Source organism: Daldinia vernicosa, assembly GCF_022497035.1.
Source record: "Daldinia vernicosa strain CBS 139.73 unplaced genomic scaffold F5Y00scaffold_15, whole genome shotgun sequence".
NCBI classification, from domain to species: domain Eukaryota; kingdom Fungi; phylum Ascomycota; class Sordariomycetes; order Xylariales; family Hypoxylaceae; genus Daldinia; species Daldinia vernicosa.
In genome coordinates, this window is record NW_025953931.1 from 340,814 (window position 1) to 354,588 (window position 13,775).

General features: G+C 38.8%; 4 protein-coding genes across 4 annotated transcripts; 3 read left to right on the forward strand and 1 right to left on the reverse strand.

The window, feature by feature from the left end:
• The first annotated feature begins 425 nt into the window (after nucleotides 1-425).
• On the forward strand, nucleotides 426-1,910 carry F5Y00DRAFT_233137 (uncharacterized protein). Its single transcript, XM_048007265.1, has 2 exons — nucleotides 426-839; nucleotides 893-1,910. The coding sequence occupies exons 1-2, from the start codon at nucleotides 546-548 to the stop codon at nucleotides 1,802-1,804; spliced, it is 1,206 nt and encodes a 401-aa protein (XP_047866278.1). The 5' UTR covers nucleotides 426-545; the 3' UTR covers nucleotides 1,805-1,910.
• A 186-nt stretch (nucleotides 1,911-2,096) lies between these two features.
• F5Y00DRAFT_233138 (uncharacterized protein) lies at nucleotides 2,097-3,481 on the forward strand. The gene is made up of 3 exons (XM_048007266.1): nucleotides 2,097-2,227; nucleotides 2,490-2,571; nucleotides 2,634-3,481. Exon 3 carries the CDS (start codon nucleotides 2,697-2,699, stop codon nucleotides 3,201-3,203), a length of 507 nt encoding a protein of 168 aa, XP_047866279.1. The 5' UTR covers nucleotides 2,097-2,227; nucleotides 2,490-2,571; nucleotides 2,634-2,696; the 3' UTR covers nucleotides 3,204-3,481.
• A 250-nt stretch (nucleotides 3,482-3,731) lies between these two features.
• F5Y00DRAFT_233140 (chaperonin Cpn60/TCP-1 family) lies at nucleotides 3,732-5,971 on the forward strand. The gene is made up of 4 exons (XM_048007267.1): nucleotides 3,732-3,985; nucleotides 4,052-4,218; nucleotides 4,277-4,598; nucleotides 4,655-5,971. Exons 1-4 carry the CDS (start codon nucleotides 3,940-3,942, stop codon nucleotides 5,791-5,793), a joined length of 1,674 nt encoding a protein of 557 aa, XP_047866280.1. The 5' UTR covers nucleotides 3,732-3,939; the 3' UTR covers nucleotides 5,794-5,971.
• Nucleotides 5,972-8,969: 2,998 nt separating this feature from the next.
• Nucleotides 8,970-10,208, reverse strand: F5Y00DRAFT_252396 (ribosomal protein S2; the record flags this gene model as incomplete). The annotated part of the gene is made up of 2 exons (XM_048009935.1): nucleotides 8,970-9,255; nucleotides 9,328-10,208. The coding sequence occupies 2 exons, from the start codon at nucleotides 10,206-10,208 to the stop codon at nucleotides 8,970-8,972; spliced, it is 1,167 nt and encodes a 388-aa protein (XP_047866281.1).
• Nucleotides 10,209-13,775: the final 3,567 nt, after the last annotated feature.

Genomic DNA, 13,775 nt, shown 5'->3' on the forward strand with positions numbered 1-13,775 from the left:
ACGAACTGACAGATCCAGGGGCTAAATTAGGAAACTAGAAAGATTCCAAAGAGTACCTGGGCTCAAATCTGCTCAGCCCCTCGTTTTGCTGATGAATCCCTCGCAGGGGTATCTATATTGGAATGAAATCACCTTTGTATGTGATTGGAATCATTGGATACACCTGTAAAAAAAATAAAAAAATAAGCAATCTGTAGTTCGAGATTAGTCCCCGCCTAACCCCTGTGACAGATCATACAATCTGACAATGCTTGGCCAATTTGCAGCCTCAAACTTATAGTGAGATTTCCTAAAGGGGAAATCCAGATTCCAATCATTGATCCCCAGTGTATCGTCCCATTGGGAATGGACGACGACGTGGTTCAGTTGAGATGTGTATATAACCAAGTTATCCAATCTCTATGGAATATGAATATCATCAGATTCTATCAAGACCAAGCAGCTCTACTAATATCACATTTCCTTTCCTACAGTAATATTACCTCGAGATCCAAGCGAAGCCTTTCACTGTCCATCCACTCTCTTAACTTTCCATTTTTTCCATCATGAAGGCAAACTTCCTCACGACTTTGATGCTGGCTGAAGGCATTGCTGGCCATGCTATCAACCGGCACTCTTCTTGCAAACCGGCTGTCCCAACCACTGGAAAGGCTGTGTATTTCATATCCAATGACGCCGACAACTCGATTATAGCTTTACCTATTCAATCGGATGGCACTCTGAAGGCCGGGAAGAAGATCTCAGTGAATGGGGATGGGTCTAACAGCCTAAATGCTATGAAACAGCCTGCTGCGCCGGACGCGCTCGTGAGCCAGTCTTCCATCACCATATCTGGAAATGTGGGCTTGACTTATACACGCTGCTCTTTAACATGAAAGCTAATTTATAACAGGTCGTCTTCGCCGTCAACGCATTTAGCGGATCTGTAACCCCAATGAAGATCTCCGACAGTGACCCGACCCAATTGTCATTTATCAGCGAAGGAGCAACCTACATCCAAAAGCCCTTCCCGAACACTGTCGCCGCATCCGCCAAGAATAACCTCCTATGTGTTGCGACCACCGCCACACAAGCCGGTGTCTCCTGCGCTCCGTTCCATGACGGTGGTCTATACTCGTTCAAGTCCGTGTTATCCTTCGACCTCGGACAATCGAACCCGCCCGTCGGCCCAACGAACACCGTCTCCCAAGTCTTGTTCTCCGATGACGAGTCAACGCTCATTACTATCGTCAAGGGCGACCCCGCGACGAACAAGACGGGATTTATCTCTACGCTACCCGTTTCCGAGATCAACTCGGACTGCCCGCACGACACTCGCACCACGCCCGAGGGCACTGCCGTCTTGTTTGGATCCCAGATAATCCCCGGAACTAACACTTTCTTCTCTACTGACGCCTCTTTCGGAGCGGCGGTATTCAACCTTGACCCGGCAACTGGAGGCGTAACTACCGTCGGCAAGCAAGCCCTTAGCGACCAGAAGGCGACATGCTGGTCTGCCTATGCCCCCGCTACCAAGAGTGTCTTCGTTACAGACGTTGCTCTGCCTCGCATCGTTGAGATGAGCGCCAAGGATGCCAGCATCATTTCTCACATTGACTTATCCCACACGGGTGACGCAGGCTTCATCGACCTCGTGGCAGCTGGAAACTTTCTCTATGTTCTATCGCCTGGAAACCAGACTACCGGCGCTGCTGTTATTGTCTTGGATATTTCTGGTGGGCAAGGAAAAGCGAAGTTTCTTCAAAAATTCAGTGTTGAGGGGTTGGCCGGAAAGAATTCTCAGGGGCTAGCAGTCCTCCAGTAAGCAATTTGGGCAAGTGTTTTATTCGCTTCGTATTGATAGTTTAAACTTATATTATTTCAACATTGGAACATGGCAACGTCAAGTCTTAGATCGCATGAAAATTTCGGAATTCCGGTACGCCGTTGCGTAGTAGCTTCAACTTTGACGTTAACAATTATGAATGACTCAACAGCATACCTAAATATATCTTATAATACTCGACCAGGCCACTGTTGACTGGGCAAGGATATTTCATATAGTGGACAAGATGTACCATGTAACCCGGGTGTTCTATTTTTATCTAGAGCATTTGGAGATAATTATGTGGACATCAGTTTCTTCCTACGTCGTCTAGCTGGCTGTGTGGCTACGACATCCTCTATGTCGCCATCGTTTAGATACATAGGTACCTATGTAGGTAGGTAGGTAGGTAGGCTCCTTTATCTGTAAAACAAGGCATGTTAACACGTCAACGGAAAGTGCGTATCTTGTTGGATTCACAGATCGTCCGTTTTTGGAGATGCTAAAACTCTTGAAACATTTGATCAAAGTTTAATATTGTGTCAACTACATGGATCATTTACCCTTTGAATACTTTGATGGAAGGCATGTTGCGTCAGTCAAGAGTGAAAGGCGTAAGAGGTAACTACCTCCAACCAAAGTGCCGGCAAGGTGGAAGGTACGAGCTGGTACTTTAGGTACTTACCTTACATGTGTATATCTCAAATTTCTTTTAGGGCCTTGCCTCAAACACAAACCAACGATTACATTCTCCAAATTGAAATCCCCTATGTTCAAGGCACTGTCAACAAGTGAAAAGGTCTCGAGAATAAGGGCTTGCTCGACCTACACTTTATATAAGCACACCTTGTTCCTTTCCCCAATTCTCCTAAATTCGAGGTTATTAGCAGCAATGTCTTTTCCTGCTTTCCCTAATCTACCTGTCGAGATTCAAGCCGAAATATGGCGAGAGTACATCTTGGACGCGAACAGAAATCGCCTCGTACCTATGGACGATGTGAAAAAGCAAATTTTGCCGACACCTTCTCTCACATCACCGGCCCTACGTATCAACTTCTTGGCTCGGAAAACATATTTAGATATGTATCCGGTCCAGCTGCCCGTCTTTCGAACTTTGATGGAGCCGACATTCCTAAGCGACGATGAGGATGAGGATTGGGAAGACGCGCAGAGTGACGACGGTATATCTGGCGCACCGTGTGGATGCATCTACATCAACTTTGAAAGAGACATCTTCGTAATTGACAAATATGAGCGGTTCAATTTCAGTTTCGAAGAGTTAGGATTCAATGAAAATCGCAGATCCACCATTTTTGCAGTAACGGAATCATTGAGTCCAAACCAGTATGGGCTTATAAAGCACACTAGTATGACTTTCTCTCCTTTAAAATACATTTGATATAGCTAGTTGTTTTAACGCCGAGAGCACATGAAAGCTAACATCTTGATCTTAGTGGAGGTCTACCCGGTCATGTGTAGTGAACCTTTCCCTGAAATTGAGGAGTTGGAAAGGGAGATCGAGCCTAGATTCAAAATAAATGAATTCAGTGGGTGTCAAACTTGTCGACATGTCTATGTATTATTTGATCGGTGGTATTCACTACTGGATGACTTATTGACCCTTTCGGGCATTGAGTTCTTTGAACAGTGGGATATATTTACGCTTGTTCATGAAGGCGTGGTGTCTCGCCATCAACCATCAACGACGTCAGTGATCACAACCTAACTAATGGAATGTACCTCGGACATTATGTAAGCTAGCAATATTATTAAGTAACTGTACTGTTAACCTATTCGCTAAGACTCAAGAAATGGTATAATTACATCTAAACCTTATAACTAGTACTAAGTTGGGTGCATGTTGATTACTAATGAGGGGTTGATGATGTCCACATGCCGGGGTTATCATGGCCCGTGCTGTATGTGACCCACCCCGCGAGGCTACAACAATTTTTTGAAGCTCCTAGGTTAAAGCTCTTAGGTTAAAGCTCACCCACCTAACGGAAAGTTATCGAGGGTCAAGTATTGGCGATTTTCGAGGCGAATAAACTTCCCCAACTCCCTCGAACAAATTCTACTTCTACTTTAACCACTTCCTTCACTCGCCACATACACTCCACATACACTCCTCCAAAATGTCTTTCGGAGGTCAAACCCCCACTATCATCGTCCTAAAAGAAGGTGAGGACCAGGAGCTACCCCTCGATTAGTGAATGAAGGCCGTCTCTGGACTAACTTTGGATATAGGGACCGATACTTCTCAGGGAAAAGGCCAGATAATATCAAATATAAATGCCTGCCAAGCTGTTCAAGCGACCATCAAGTCGACTCTGGGACCTTACGGTGGTGATTTATTAATGGTGGACGAAAATGGAAGGCAGACTATTACCAACGATGGAGCAACAGTGATGAAGGTTCGATTCATTAATCTTTTTTCCCTCTCTTTTAAATCATGCCACTAAAAACTTGTAGCTCCTCGATATTGTACACCCTGCCGCACGAATCCTCGTCGATATCGCAAGATCACAAGATGCCGAAGTCGGTGACGGAACGACATCCGTAGTCGTTCTTGCTGGCGAGATACTCAAGGAAATCAAGGAGCACGTTGAGCAAGGTGTTAGCTCCCAAATCATCATCAAGGGTTTACGGAAAGCTTCGACGATGGCGGTCAACAAGATCAAAGAGATTGCGGTGAGGACAGACGAGTCCAACAGGCGGGATACCCTAGCGAAACTAGCGGCCACAGCTATGACGAGCAAGCTGATCAAGAAAGATACTCCATTTTTTACGAAGAGTATGTGGTACCCGAACCCATACCGCTTGCGCATATAAAAGCTAACCGTATTGCAGTGGTTGTGGATGCTGTCCTATCACTGGACCAAGACGACTTAAATGAGAAACTTATTGGTATCAAGAAGATCCCTGGTGGCTCCCTTACTGACTCCCTATTCGTCAACGGAGTAGCTTTCAAGAAGACATTTTCGTATGCTGGTTTCGAGCAGCAACCCAAGTCTTTCAAGAAACCCAAGATTGTCTGCCTGAACGTCGAGCTGGAGTTGAAGGCTGAGAAGGACAACGCCGAAGTACGAGTCGAGCAAGTTTCCGAGTACCAAGCAATCGTCGACGCCGAGTGGCAGATCATCTACAAGAAGCTGGAAGCCGTTTACCAAACAGGCGCCAAAGTCGTGCTCTCTAAACTACCTATCGGAGATCTAGCAACACAGTACTTTGCTGATCGAGACATATTCTGTGCTGGTCGTGTCGCTTCTGAAGATATGGAACGAGTAGTTCAAGCCACCGGCGCCACCATACAATCAACCTGCTCCGATATTCAACCCCATCACTTGGGCACGTGTGGTTCCTTTGAAGAACGCCAGATTGGCGGCGAGCGCTTCAACTTCTTCGAAGACTGCCCAGAGGCCAAGACGTGCACTCTGGTCCTTCGTGGTGGTGCTGAGCAATTTATCGCCGAAGTCGAGCGGTCCTTACACGATGCCATCATGATCGTGAAGCGCGCCATCAAAAACCATATGATCGTTGGTGGCGGTGGTGCTTGTGAGATGGAGGTATCCGCGTACTTACATCGTTTCGCGGACAAAGATGTTCCGCACAAGCAACAAGGCATCATCAAGTCTTTCGCTAAAGCCCTCGAGGTTATTCCCCGCCAACTGTGCGATAACGCCGGCTTCGACGCGACCGATATCTTAAATAGACTACGTGTTGAGCACCGCAGAGGCGGTGTCTGGGCTGGTGTCGATTTCGTGAACGAGGGTGTTGCTGACATGATGGAACGGTTCGTCTGGGAACCGGCTCTTGTCAAGATTAATGCCATACAGTCAGCTACCGAGGCCAGTTGCTTGATCCTAGGTGTAGATGAGACTATCCGGAACGAAGAGAGTGCCCAACCGCAGGCGCCGGGCCAGCCGCTGCCGCCTGGAGCAGCACAGAGGGCGTTAAGAGGACGAGGAAGAGGTATGCCACGACGGTAAACATAAGGTATTAAGGTCAACGATGCATTAGTGGCGCGGTAATGTGGCTATGATACCTGAAAAACTACGTGTGGCTGCTTTATTCCATAGATGATGTAGGAATATCTACCACACGAATGAATAAAAGACCGTCTAATGAATAAAAGACCGTCTAATGAATAAAAGACCGTCTAATGAAGAATATTCCTAAAATCGTTTGACTGTCTAAATTTAACCTCAGGCAGAGCGTACCGGGATCTACCCCCTTTTTCCTGTTTCCCTCTTGGTGTTCACGGGTTCGGGCTAATTTTATATATTCATAATTCAAATTTACAACGCCGATAATTGCTTACATAGTACATGCGAAAAGTATTCGTTTAAGCCAAATATAACTCCCCGAGCTTCTACCGTGGCGCTTTCATTTAGCTCTGCGTTCCAAAATATTCACGTCTACGAATTTCCCTTCCCGACGCACAGTTCATCATCGCCAACCACACGCCTTACAATCCCTGACCAATCCCCCCTTAACCCCCCTTAACCCCTTAACCGACATCGAGGGGTACTGTGTGGCAACGGTAACACAGCGTTGTGCGGCGTTCCAGAAACTAACCAGTCATTTTTAATTTCGGTAAGATGGCCATTATACGCTTCATTCGAGTCACGATGATTCGAGAAGAAATGATTCACCTATCTATTCGAGAATGTACATGGCAATGTTTTGGTGGTTATAGAAAGGAGACGAAAAAGGAGATGATGAAAGAAATAGGATAGGTCTTACGATGTGTTTAATAAGTACGTATTGTTGATAGGTAACATGTCTAGGTTAAGTGACGCAATTCTTTCAGCACATAACGGCCCCGGAGGACAACGGATTCGGAGACAAGATGCCGGCAATTATGGATGATCCGTCAAGTCCAACTATCTACCGTGTCACCGGGCAACCCCCTTATCCGGACCCCAACAAGCCGGAGCTACCACCAAACGTCCTCCCTCGTCAGGTGACTCTACGAGATCGACAAACTATTGCAACTGTAGTGCCCTTTGCTTCTCGCGATCAAGTACCCCCTTCGTTGCTAGCCTACCTCTCGGACCAATTCGCAAAGGAGATTGAGGGCGGGGATACCTATCCCATGATAGACCCCATGCCCCTGGAGAAGTTCTCTGCTTACTGGTTCCAGAATTTTGGTGGAATTATGCTCCTCGGTCAGATCGAGAGTGCTGCCGATGTGGTAGAGGGTAAGGACTGGTCAAGAGAATGCCTGGGCAGTTTCTATATCAAGCCTAACTACCCAGGCCGAAGCAGCCACGTGTGCAACGGCGGTTTTCTCGTGACGGACGCTTCCCGCAATCGCGGCGTGGGTCGTCTTATGGGTGAAAGTTACTTGGATTGGGCACCAAAGCTCGGTTATACATACTCGGTGTTCAACCTCGTCTATGAGACAAACGTGGCCTCGTGTAAGATTTGGGATGCGCTCGGTTTCAAACGCATCGGACGTGTTAAGGGATGTGGCAACCTTAAGTCGTACCCAGATCGGTTAATCGACGCCATAATCTACGGGCGGGACCTTGGGCCTGGTGCCGGCGAGGGCAACGGCGAGCCACTTCTCGTGAGTGAAGAGCGTTTCGACAAAATCAAGTTCTACCTCAAATACGGGCGCTACCCGAATGGATCTGACCGCGCCGAAAAAAGCAGGCTCCGGAGCGCCGCGACGCACTATAAGCTACTCGACAACGACGTATTGATGCTTAAGGATAAGGAAGTTATCAGCGACCCCGTCCGTCAGATGGATATTTCGCGCCGCCTCCACGAGGTTGGCGGTCACGCCGGCATTAACAAGACTACGGCGACTATTGCTGAGAAGTATCACTGGAGTCGCATCAAGGAAACTGTTTCGGATGTAATTAGGACATGTGAACAATGCAAAGAAGCGAGCAAAACACCTTCTATTCAGAACCCTATTAGGCGCCTCAATGTAAACTCCGACAATGCCACTATCGGTGTTGGTCCCATATCGTCAATATTGTCTCCTGTATTAGCCCCTGGATCCAGAAGCGTCGATGCGACTGACAGGGTCCTCGAGTTACCAGCACCCACCCACAGCGAACTTCCGGCTTTAGTTGGTCCTCAACATCCATATGCTCGCCCAAGTGATATCACGTCTTTGTTAAACCCGCCCATACAGACATTATCAGATGCTGCGTTACAACCCCATCATCACCTTATACAGACTCAGCTCCACCACGATTCTGCTGCAACTCTTGCTTCACTACACGAAGCTACGAATATGTACCATCCCATAGATCCGCAGATTATATCCCAGTCTACGCACCACCATCCACCAGAAAGTCACCATCATCATCATCCTCATGCATTCAACTCATTCCATCCTAGTGACACGGTTGTACACTCTAGTCCGCATGCCCCAGATACATCACGGCATGAGCCTTACAACCCCCAAGACACCCAGGACACCGTCCTTCATGAACATTTTCATATGCAGACACACCATCATTCCCACCACCACCCAGACTCCTTTCAGGCACTGCTACATGATGCCGACAGTATTGACGGCGAGGCACATCACCATACAGTGCATCCATTGCACGGTGGGGACGACCATCCCGAAGATCAAGACGCCGTGGACCGGGACCTGGACATGTTAATCGAACATGGTGACGACTCCGAGATGGATATTGACGCCGGTATAATGAATGATCCCGACACCAGGCGAGAAGGGGAAATTGATCCTCGCGATAAGTCAACTACCAACGCGGTAGGAGAAGAATCAGCAGTGGGGGACATAGGGACTAATAATACCGTCAAACGGAGTAGTATCTACAATGTCGTTTTCAACGGGCCAGAATGAGGGTAACGCGGCCTCACGTACGGCTCCAATCCCCTTATTACTCCAACACATAATATTTGAACATATTCCGCACACATACGAGCGAATTCTGTTTCATCTAAACGACATTCAGGTCGACCAACTAGCAGGCGTTGCCTACGAGCAGGGACTTGGAAAACAGTACAACGTAGACCTAGGTTAAACATTAGGTAATGATACCAAACATTCAAGACGAAGCATGAGTTCATTTTGGGAATTTCTTATCCCTCCTTTTTCTTATTTACACATGTGCATTTACCTAATGCAGTAATTTACACATACATCAGCCCCGAGTCTTTTCCGTCTAGTAGCTCAATCTAGGTCCGGGTCTGACCTCGCCCCGGTCGAACGACTCTGCTGAAATCCAGTACCAAAGCCAACCTCGGCCTCCTCGGAGAGATAAGCACGTCCCCGCGCCGCCTCGGCAGCCGAAGCGGACTCGAGCGCAGCTCTCTCCCTCTCCTGCTCCATGAACTTGGCGACATCTAACGGAGTTTTCCACGCTACTATGCCTTTCTTCGCGTCGCTGATACGCCGCTCGTGGCCCGCCTCGCCGGCCCGTCCTAGCACGCTGCCGATGACGGCTAAGCATCTCAGACTATATAGCACGTGTATTATTAGCTTCACCTCGTATAAATTAGGTACCTAGTCATTGCACGGCTTTCCTTACCTGTCATCATTCGCCGGGATAGCGTACGTAACCCACGTGGGCTCCGCATTCGTATCGATAACTCCAATCGTAGGCACATTAACCAGCGCGCACTCGTGCAGCAGGACGTAGTTCTCTATAGGGTTCAGACACACGACCAGGTCCGGGATCAGGGGCCGTCGCTCGGTGAGATGGCGGTTGAACCCCTCGACAGGCTCGTCGTGCTCGTCCAGCATCTGGATGGGCATGCCGTTCAGAATGACCTCGGAGTTCGTAATGGACCCGGGCGTCCATTTCGTAAAGAGGTGGCACGCGCGTGCCAACCGGGCCGCCTGCGTTACGATTTGCGTCTGCCCGGGCCGCGTGCCTACGAACAGGATCAGACCCCCGCGGTACGCGATTTCTTCTACCACGCGTGCCGCCCGCCGTAGATGCGCCGCCGTCTCCTCCAAGGAGATGATGTGGATGCCCTGCCGGATGCCGTAGATGTACCGCGCGTTGGCGGGATTCCACAGCGACGCGTGGTGTCCCATGTGCGCCTGCGACGCCATGAGAAGCTCCAGCGTAACGTCCTTTGGTCCGGGGGGGTTTAGGAAGACGTCTGCTGGTCTATACGTGCGCTGGACTTTGGTGCCCACCTTGCCGATTTGGGACCTGAGTTCCTGCGCCATCTCGTAGTTCGCAACGGTGTTATCGGGTGCTACGGGCTTCTTCCGGCGCGCGGGGGCGCGGATCTTGGAGTTGAATATGGAGGGAGGAGGTTGCGGATTGGCATTGGGAGACTGGAGGGTCGGTTCCGTGAGATCGGGTACTCCTGTCGAGGTGGGCTGCGTAGAAAGAGCGCGAAGACAGGCCTGGCGCAAAGGGGCGGCCAATGCCTTCCGGGCGTGGCGGACACCCATATCTCTTACAATCATGGCTGCGACAATTGCTGTCGCCTGTCTAGGTTAACGCGGTCTCACACCTCTATCATGACTTTTTTCTGGTGGATTGATCCAAGTTCAATGTCTTGGTGGAGCTTAAAGTGGACAAGGATAAGGTCCACTAGGTCTTATCTGGCACTACGTATTCCCGTGCCGTATCGATATCGTTATCGGACCGCACTCAATTAAAATTGAATTGTTTGAAGTATGTACCTTGGTACCTTACTTTCTAAATCAATTCCCACATATTAACCTTTAACATTAATAAAGGATAAGTTTAAAGATTAAAATAAAAATATCATTATTAATAAAATGTAAATAAATAAAAAGTAAATAATTATAATAAAAAAAAATTACAATTATAATATTTTATAAATATTAAAATAAAATTTAAAGTGATTAAAAAAGGTATAAATTATTAATTTATACATCATAAAAATTTAAAAATTTAAATATTTGTTTTTATTAAAATAATAATTACGTGTTTACGTAACACGTACATTAAAGTTAAAGCCGGTAAAGTTATGTTTTACTTATAATTAAATAAAGAAAATTTTTTTTATAATTTATAAATCGTTTTTTATTTAATTAATTATATAATTAAAATTTAATTAATTAATTGTTTTATTATTATATTTTATTATTATTTAAATATATATTTATATAAAAATTTTAATATTATTAATTTAATATTAATTAATAATTAATTAATAAATTAATTATAAAGTAATAAAAATAATTTATTAAAATTTTATTAATATAACTTTAATAACGGTAACGAAAGGTAAACGATATAATTAAAAAAAATACGTAATCGAAAATTTTATAAATATTAACTTTAATGTAAAATATATTAAAACGGTAATTTTAAAAATTATTAATATATATTACGTAAAAAAATTCGAAATATATAACGATAATTAATGTAATAAAAATTTTTAAAATGTGTTTTAAATAAATTTTAATAATTAAAATTTAAAAATATTTAAAAAAGTAAACGTAATATTAAAAAACGAAATAAAAAAATATTTTATAAAATACGAAATTTTTATATTAAAAAATAAACCATTTCCCGAAAAATTTTACGATATATTAAATGTAAAAAATTTTTTAATATTTTTATTAAATTATATAATTAAATATATAAAAAAAAATATATTTATTTTAATATTAAATTTTTAATATATTAAATAATTATAAAAAAAAAATAAATTTAAAATATTAATATAATAAATATAAATATTAAAAAAATTATTATTAAAAATATAATTAAGTTTATTAATAAAATATTTATAAATAAATAAAAATAAAAAAGTAATTTAATTAAAAAAAAATTAAATAATAATTAACTTATTAAATTATAATTATATAAATAATTTAATATTAATTTTAATAAAAAAATAGTAAAAAATAATAAATAAAAAATAAATATTTAAAAGGTTTTATTAACCATTATTTATAAATTAATTAAATATATTTTTATTATAAATAAATTAATTATAAATATTATAATTTTTAAAGGATTAATTATATATATTTTTACCTTTAATTAAATAATTAAATATATTTTTTTTATTAATTAATTAATTAAATAAATTTTTTTTTTTAATAAATTAATAATATATAAATTTAATTTTAATAAATTAATTAAATATATTTTTACTTTAAATAAATAATTAATTTAATATTAATTAATTATTAATATATAATTAATAAATAAATATATATTAAAATTAATAAATATATTAAAATTAAATAAATTTATATTTAATAAATTAAATCTTAATAAAAAAATATTAATAATATTAATTTAATTATTTTTAAAAATATTAATATTATATAAATTAAATTTTATTATATTAATTTTATTTATTTTAATTTTTTTTATTTTACTTTTTTTTATTTTATCTTTTTTTATTTTATTTATTTTTATATTAAATACTTTTATATTAACTTTAAGTATAAAATAATTTAATACAAGTTTTAATTAATTTTATTAAAATGTATAATTATAATAATAATAAATTCGAAAAAGAAAAATATAATATATTAAATAAAAGAATTAAGATATTTAAAGATTTATATAATAAAATAAAAGTAAAAAAAAATAATTATTACGAGGCATTTTTAATAATATTATTATAACCATTTTACGAAAAAAAAATTTACTTTTTAAAAAATGGTTATTCGTTTTAAAAATATATTTTATACCGTAAAAAACGTATAAATGTATATATAAAAATTTACGTTAATAAACATTTATATTATTATAACCGAAAACTTTAATGATAATTTAATAATATATTTTAAGAAATTTATTTTAAAAATTTAACGTATATATAAAAAATTAAATTATAATTATAATGATAAATTTTATTTAATATAAAAGATATTTAATGTTATATAAAAATATTAAATATTTAATAATGTATTAATATGTTTAATAATTATATTTAATAATTTTTACGTTAAATTTTAAAGTGTAATTAAAATTACATAAAAATGTTAAATTTAAAAAAATTATATAAAGAAAGTTTATTTTTAATACGTAATTAATTAAATATATCGAGATAATAAAAACCGTAATTAATATAAATATAAAAAGGAAAAATTTTACAAATAACGTTATAATAATTAATGTTATAATAATTAATGTAATAATAATTAATAAAATAATAAAAAGTATTTTATATATAAAAAGTAAAAATATTAATTTATAAAATATTTTATTATAAAATAATAAACGAAGTATAAAAAGTAATAATAATATATATAAAAATATAAAATAAATAATATAAAGGAAAAGTTTAATATATTTTTAATTAAATATAAAAGAAAAAAAAATATTAAAAAGAAAAATATTTATAATTATAACGGTTAAAAGTAATATTTTAACGAAGATAACTTTAAAAACAAGGAATATATATTTGTATTTATTATATAATATATTACCGAATATAAAGAAATTAACGGGTATAAATTAATTAATATTTTTATAAATTAAATAATATATTATATATTTATAAAATTAAATATATTTACGGGATATTTTAAAAAGATAATATTTATTAAAAAAGTTAATAAAATAAATCGTAAATTTTATTAAGTTTTTTATATAAAAGATTAATATATACATAAATTTTAAAGTATAATGTTAAATATAAAAACATTTAATATATTAATAAAAGGAAAAAATTAAATAAAAGTTTTATAAAAAATATATTTATATATTAAAATAAATATAAAAATAATAAAACGATATATAATTTATTTTAATAATAATATAAATAAATGAAATATAAAAATAATATATATAAATATTTTGTTTAATATTATTTTTTTTTATATTATATTTATAAATATATTATTTTTATTATATTTTAAAAATATAAATAAATTTAATATATATTTAAATAATGTAAAAAACGTGTTAATTTATAAAAATAAAAATTATTTTATTATTAAAAAATGGGAATATATGTGGTATTTATTAAATAATTTAAAATAAATAATTATATATTATTATTTTATAAAAAATAAATTATA

Bases quoted from the DNA above. Each gene is read 5' to 3' on its own strand.
- F5Y00DRAFT_233137 (XM_048007265.1), top strand. From the start codon at position 546: ATGAAGGCAAACTTCCTCACGACTTTGATGCTGGCTGAAGGCATTGCT. The intron at 840-892 runs GTGGGCTTGACT...AATTTATAACAG, and splicing joins CCATCACCATATCTGGAAAT to GTCGTCTTCGCCGTCAACGC.
- F5Y00DRAFT_233138 (XM_048007266.1), top strand. From the start codon at position 2,697: ATGTCTTTTCCTGCTTTCCCTAATCTACCTGTCGAGATTCAAGCCGAA.
- F5Y00DRAFT_233140 (XM_048007267.1), top strand. From the start codon at position 3,940: ATGTCTTTCGGAGGTCAAACCCCCACTATCATCGTCCTAAAAGAAG. The intron at 3,986-4,051 runs GTGAGGACCAGG...CTTTGGATATAG, and splicing joins TATCATCGTCCTAAAAGAAG to GGACCGATACTTCTCAGGGA. The intron at 4,219-4,276 runs GTTCGATTCATT...AAAAACTTGTAG, and splicing joins ATGGAGCAACAGTGATGAAG to CTCCTCGATATTGTACACCC.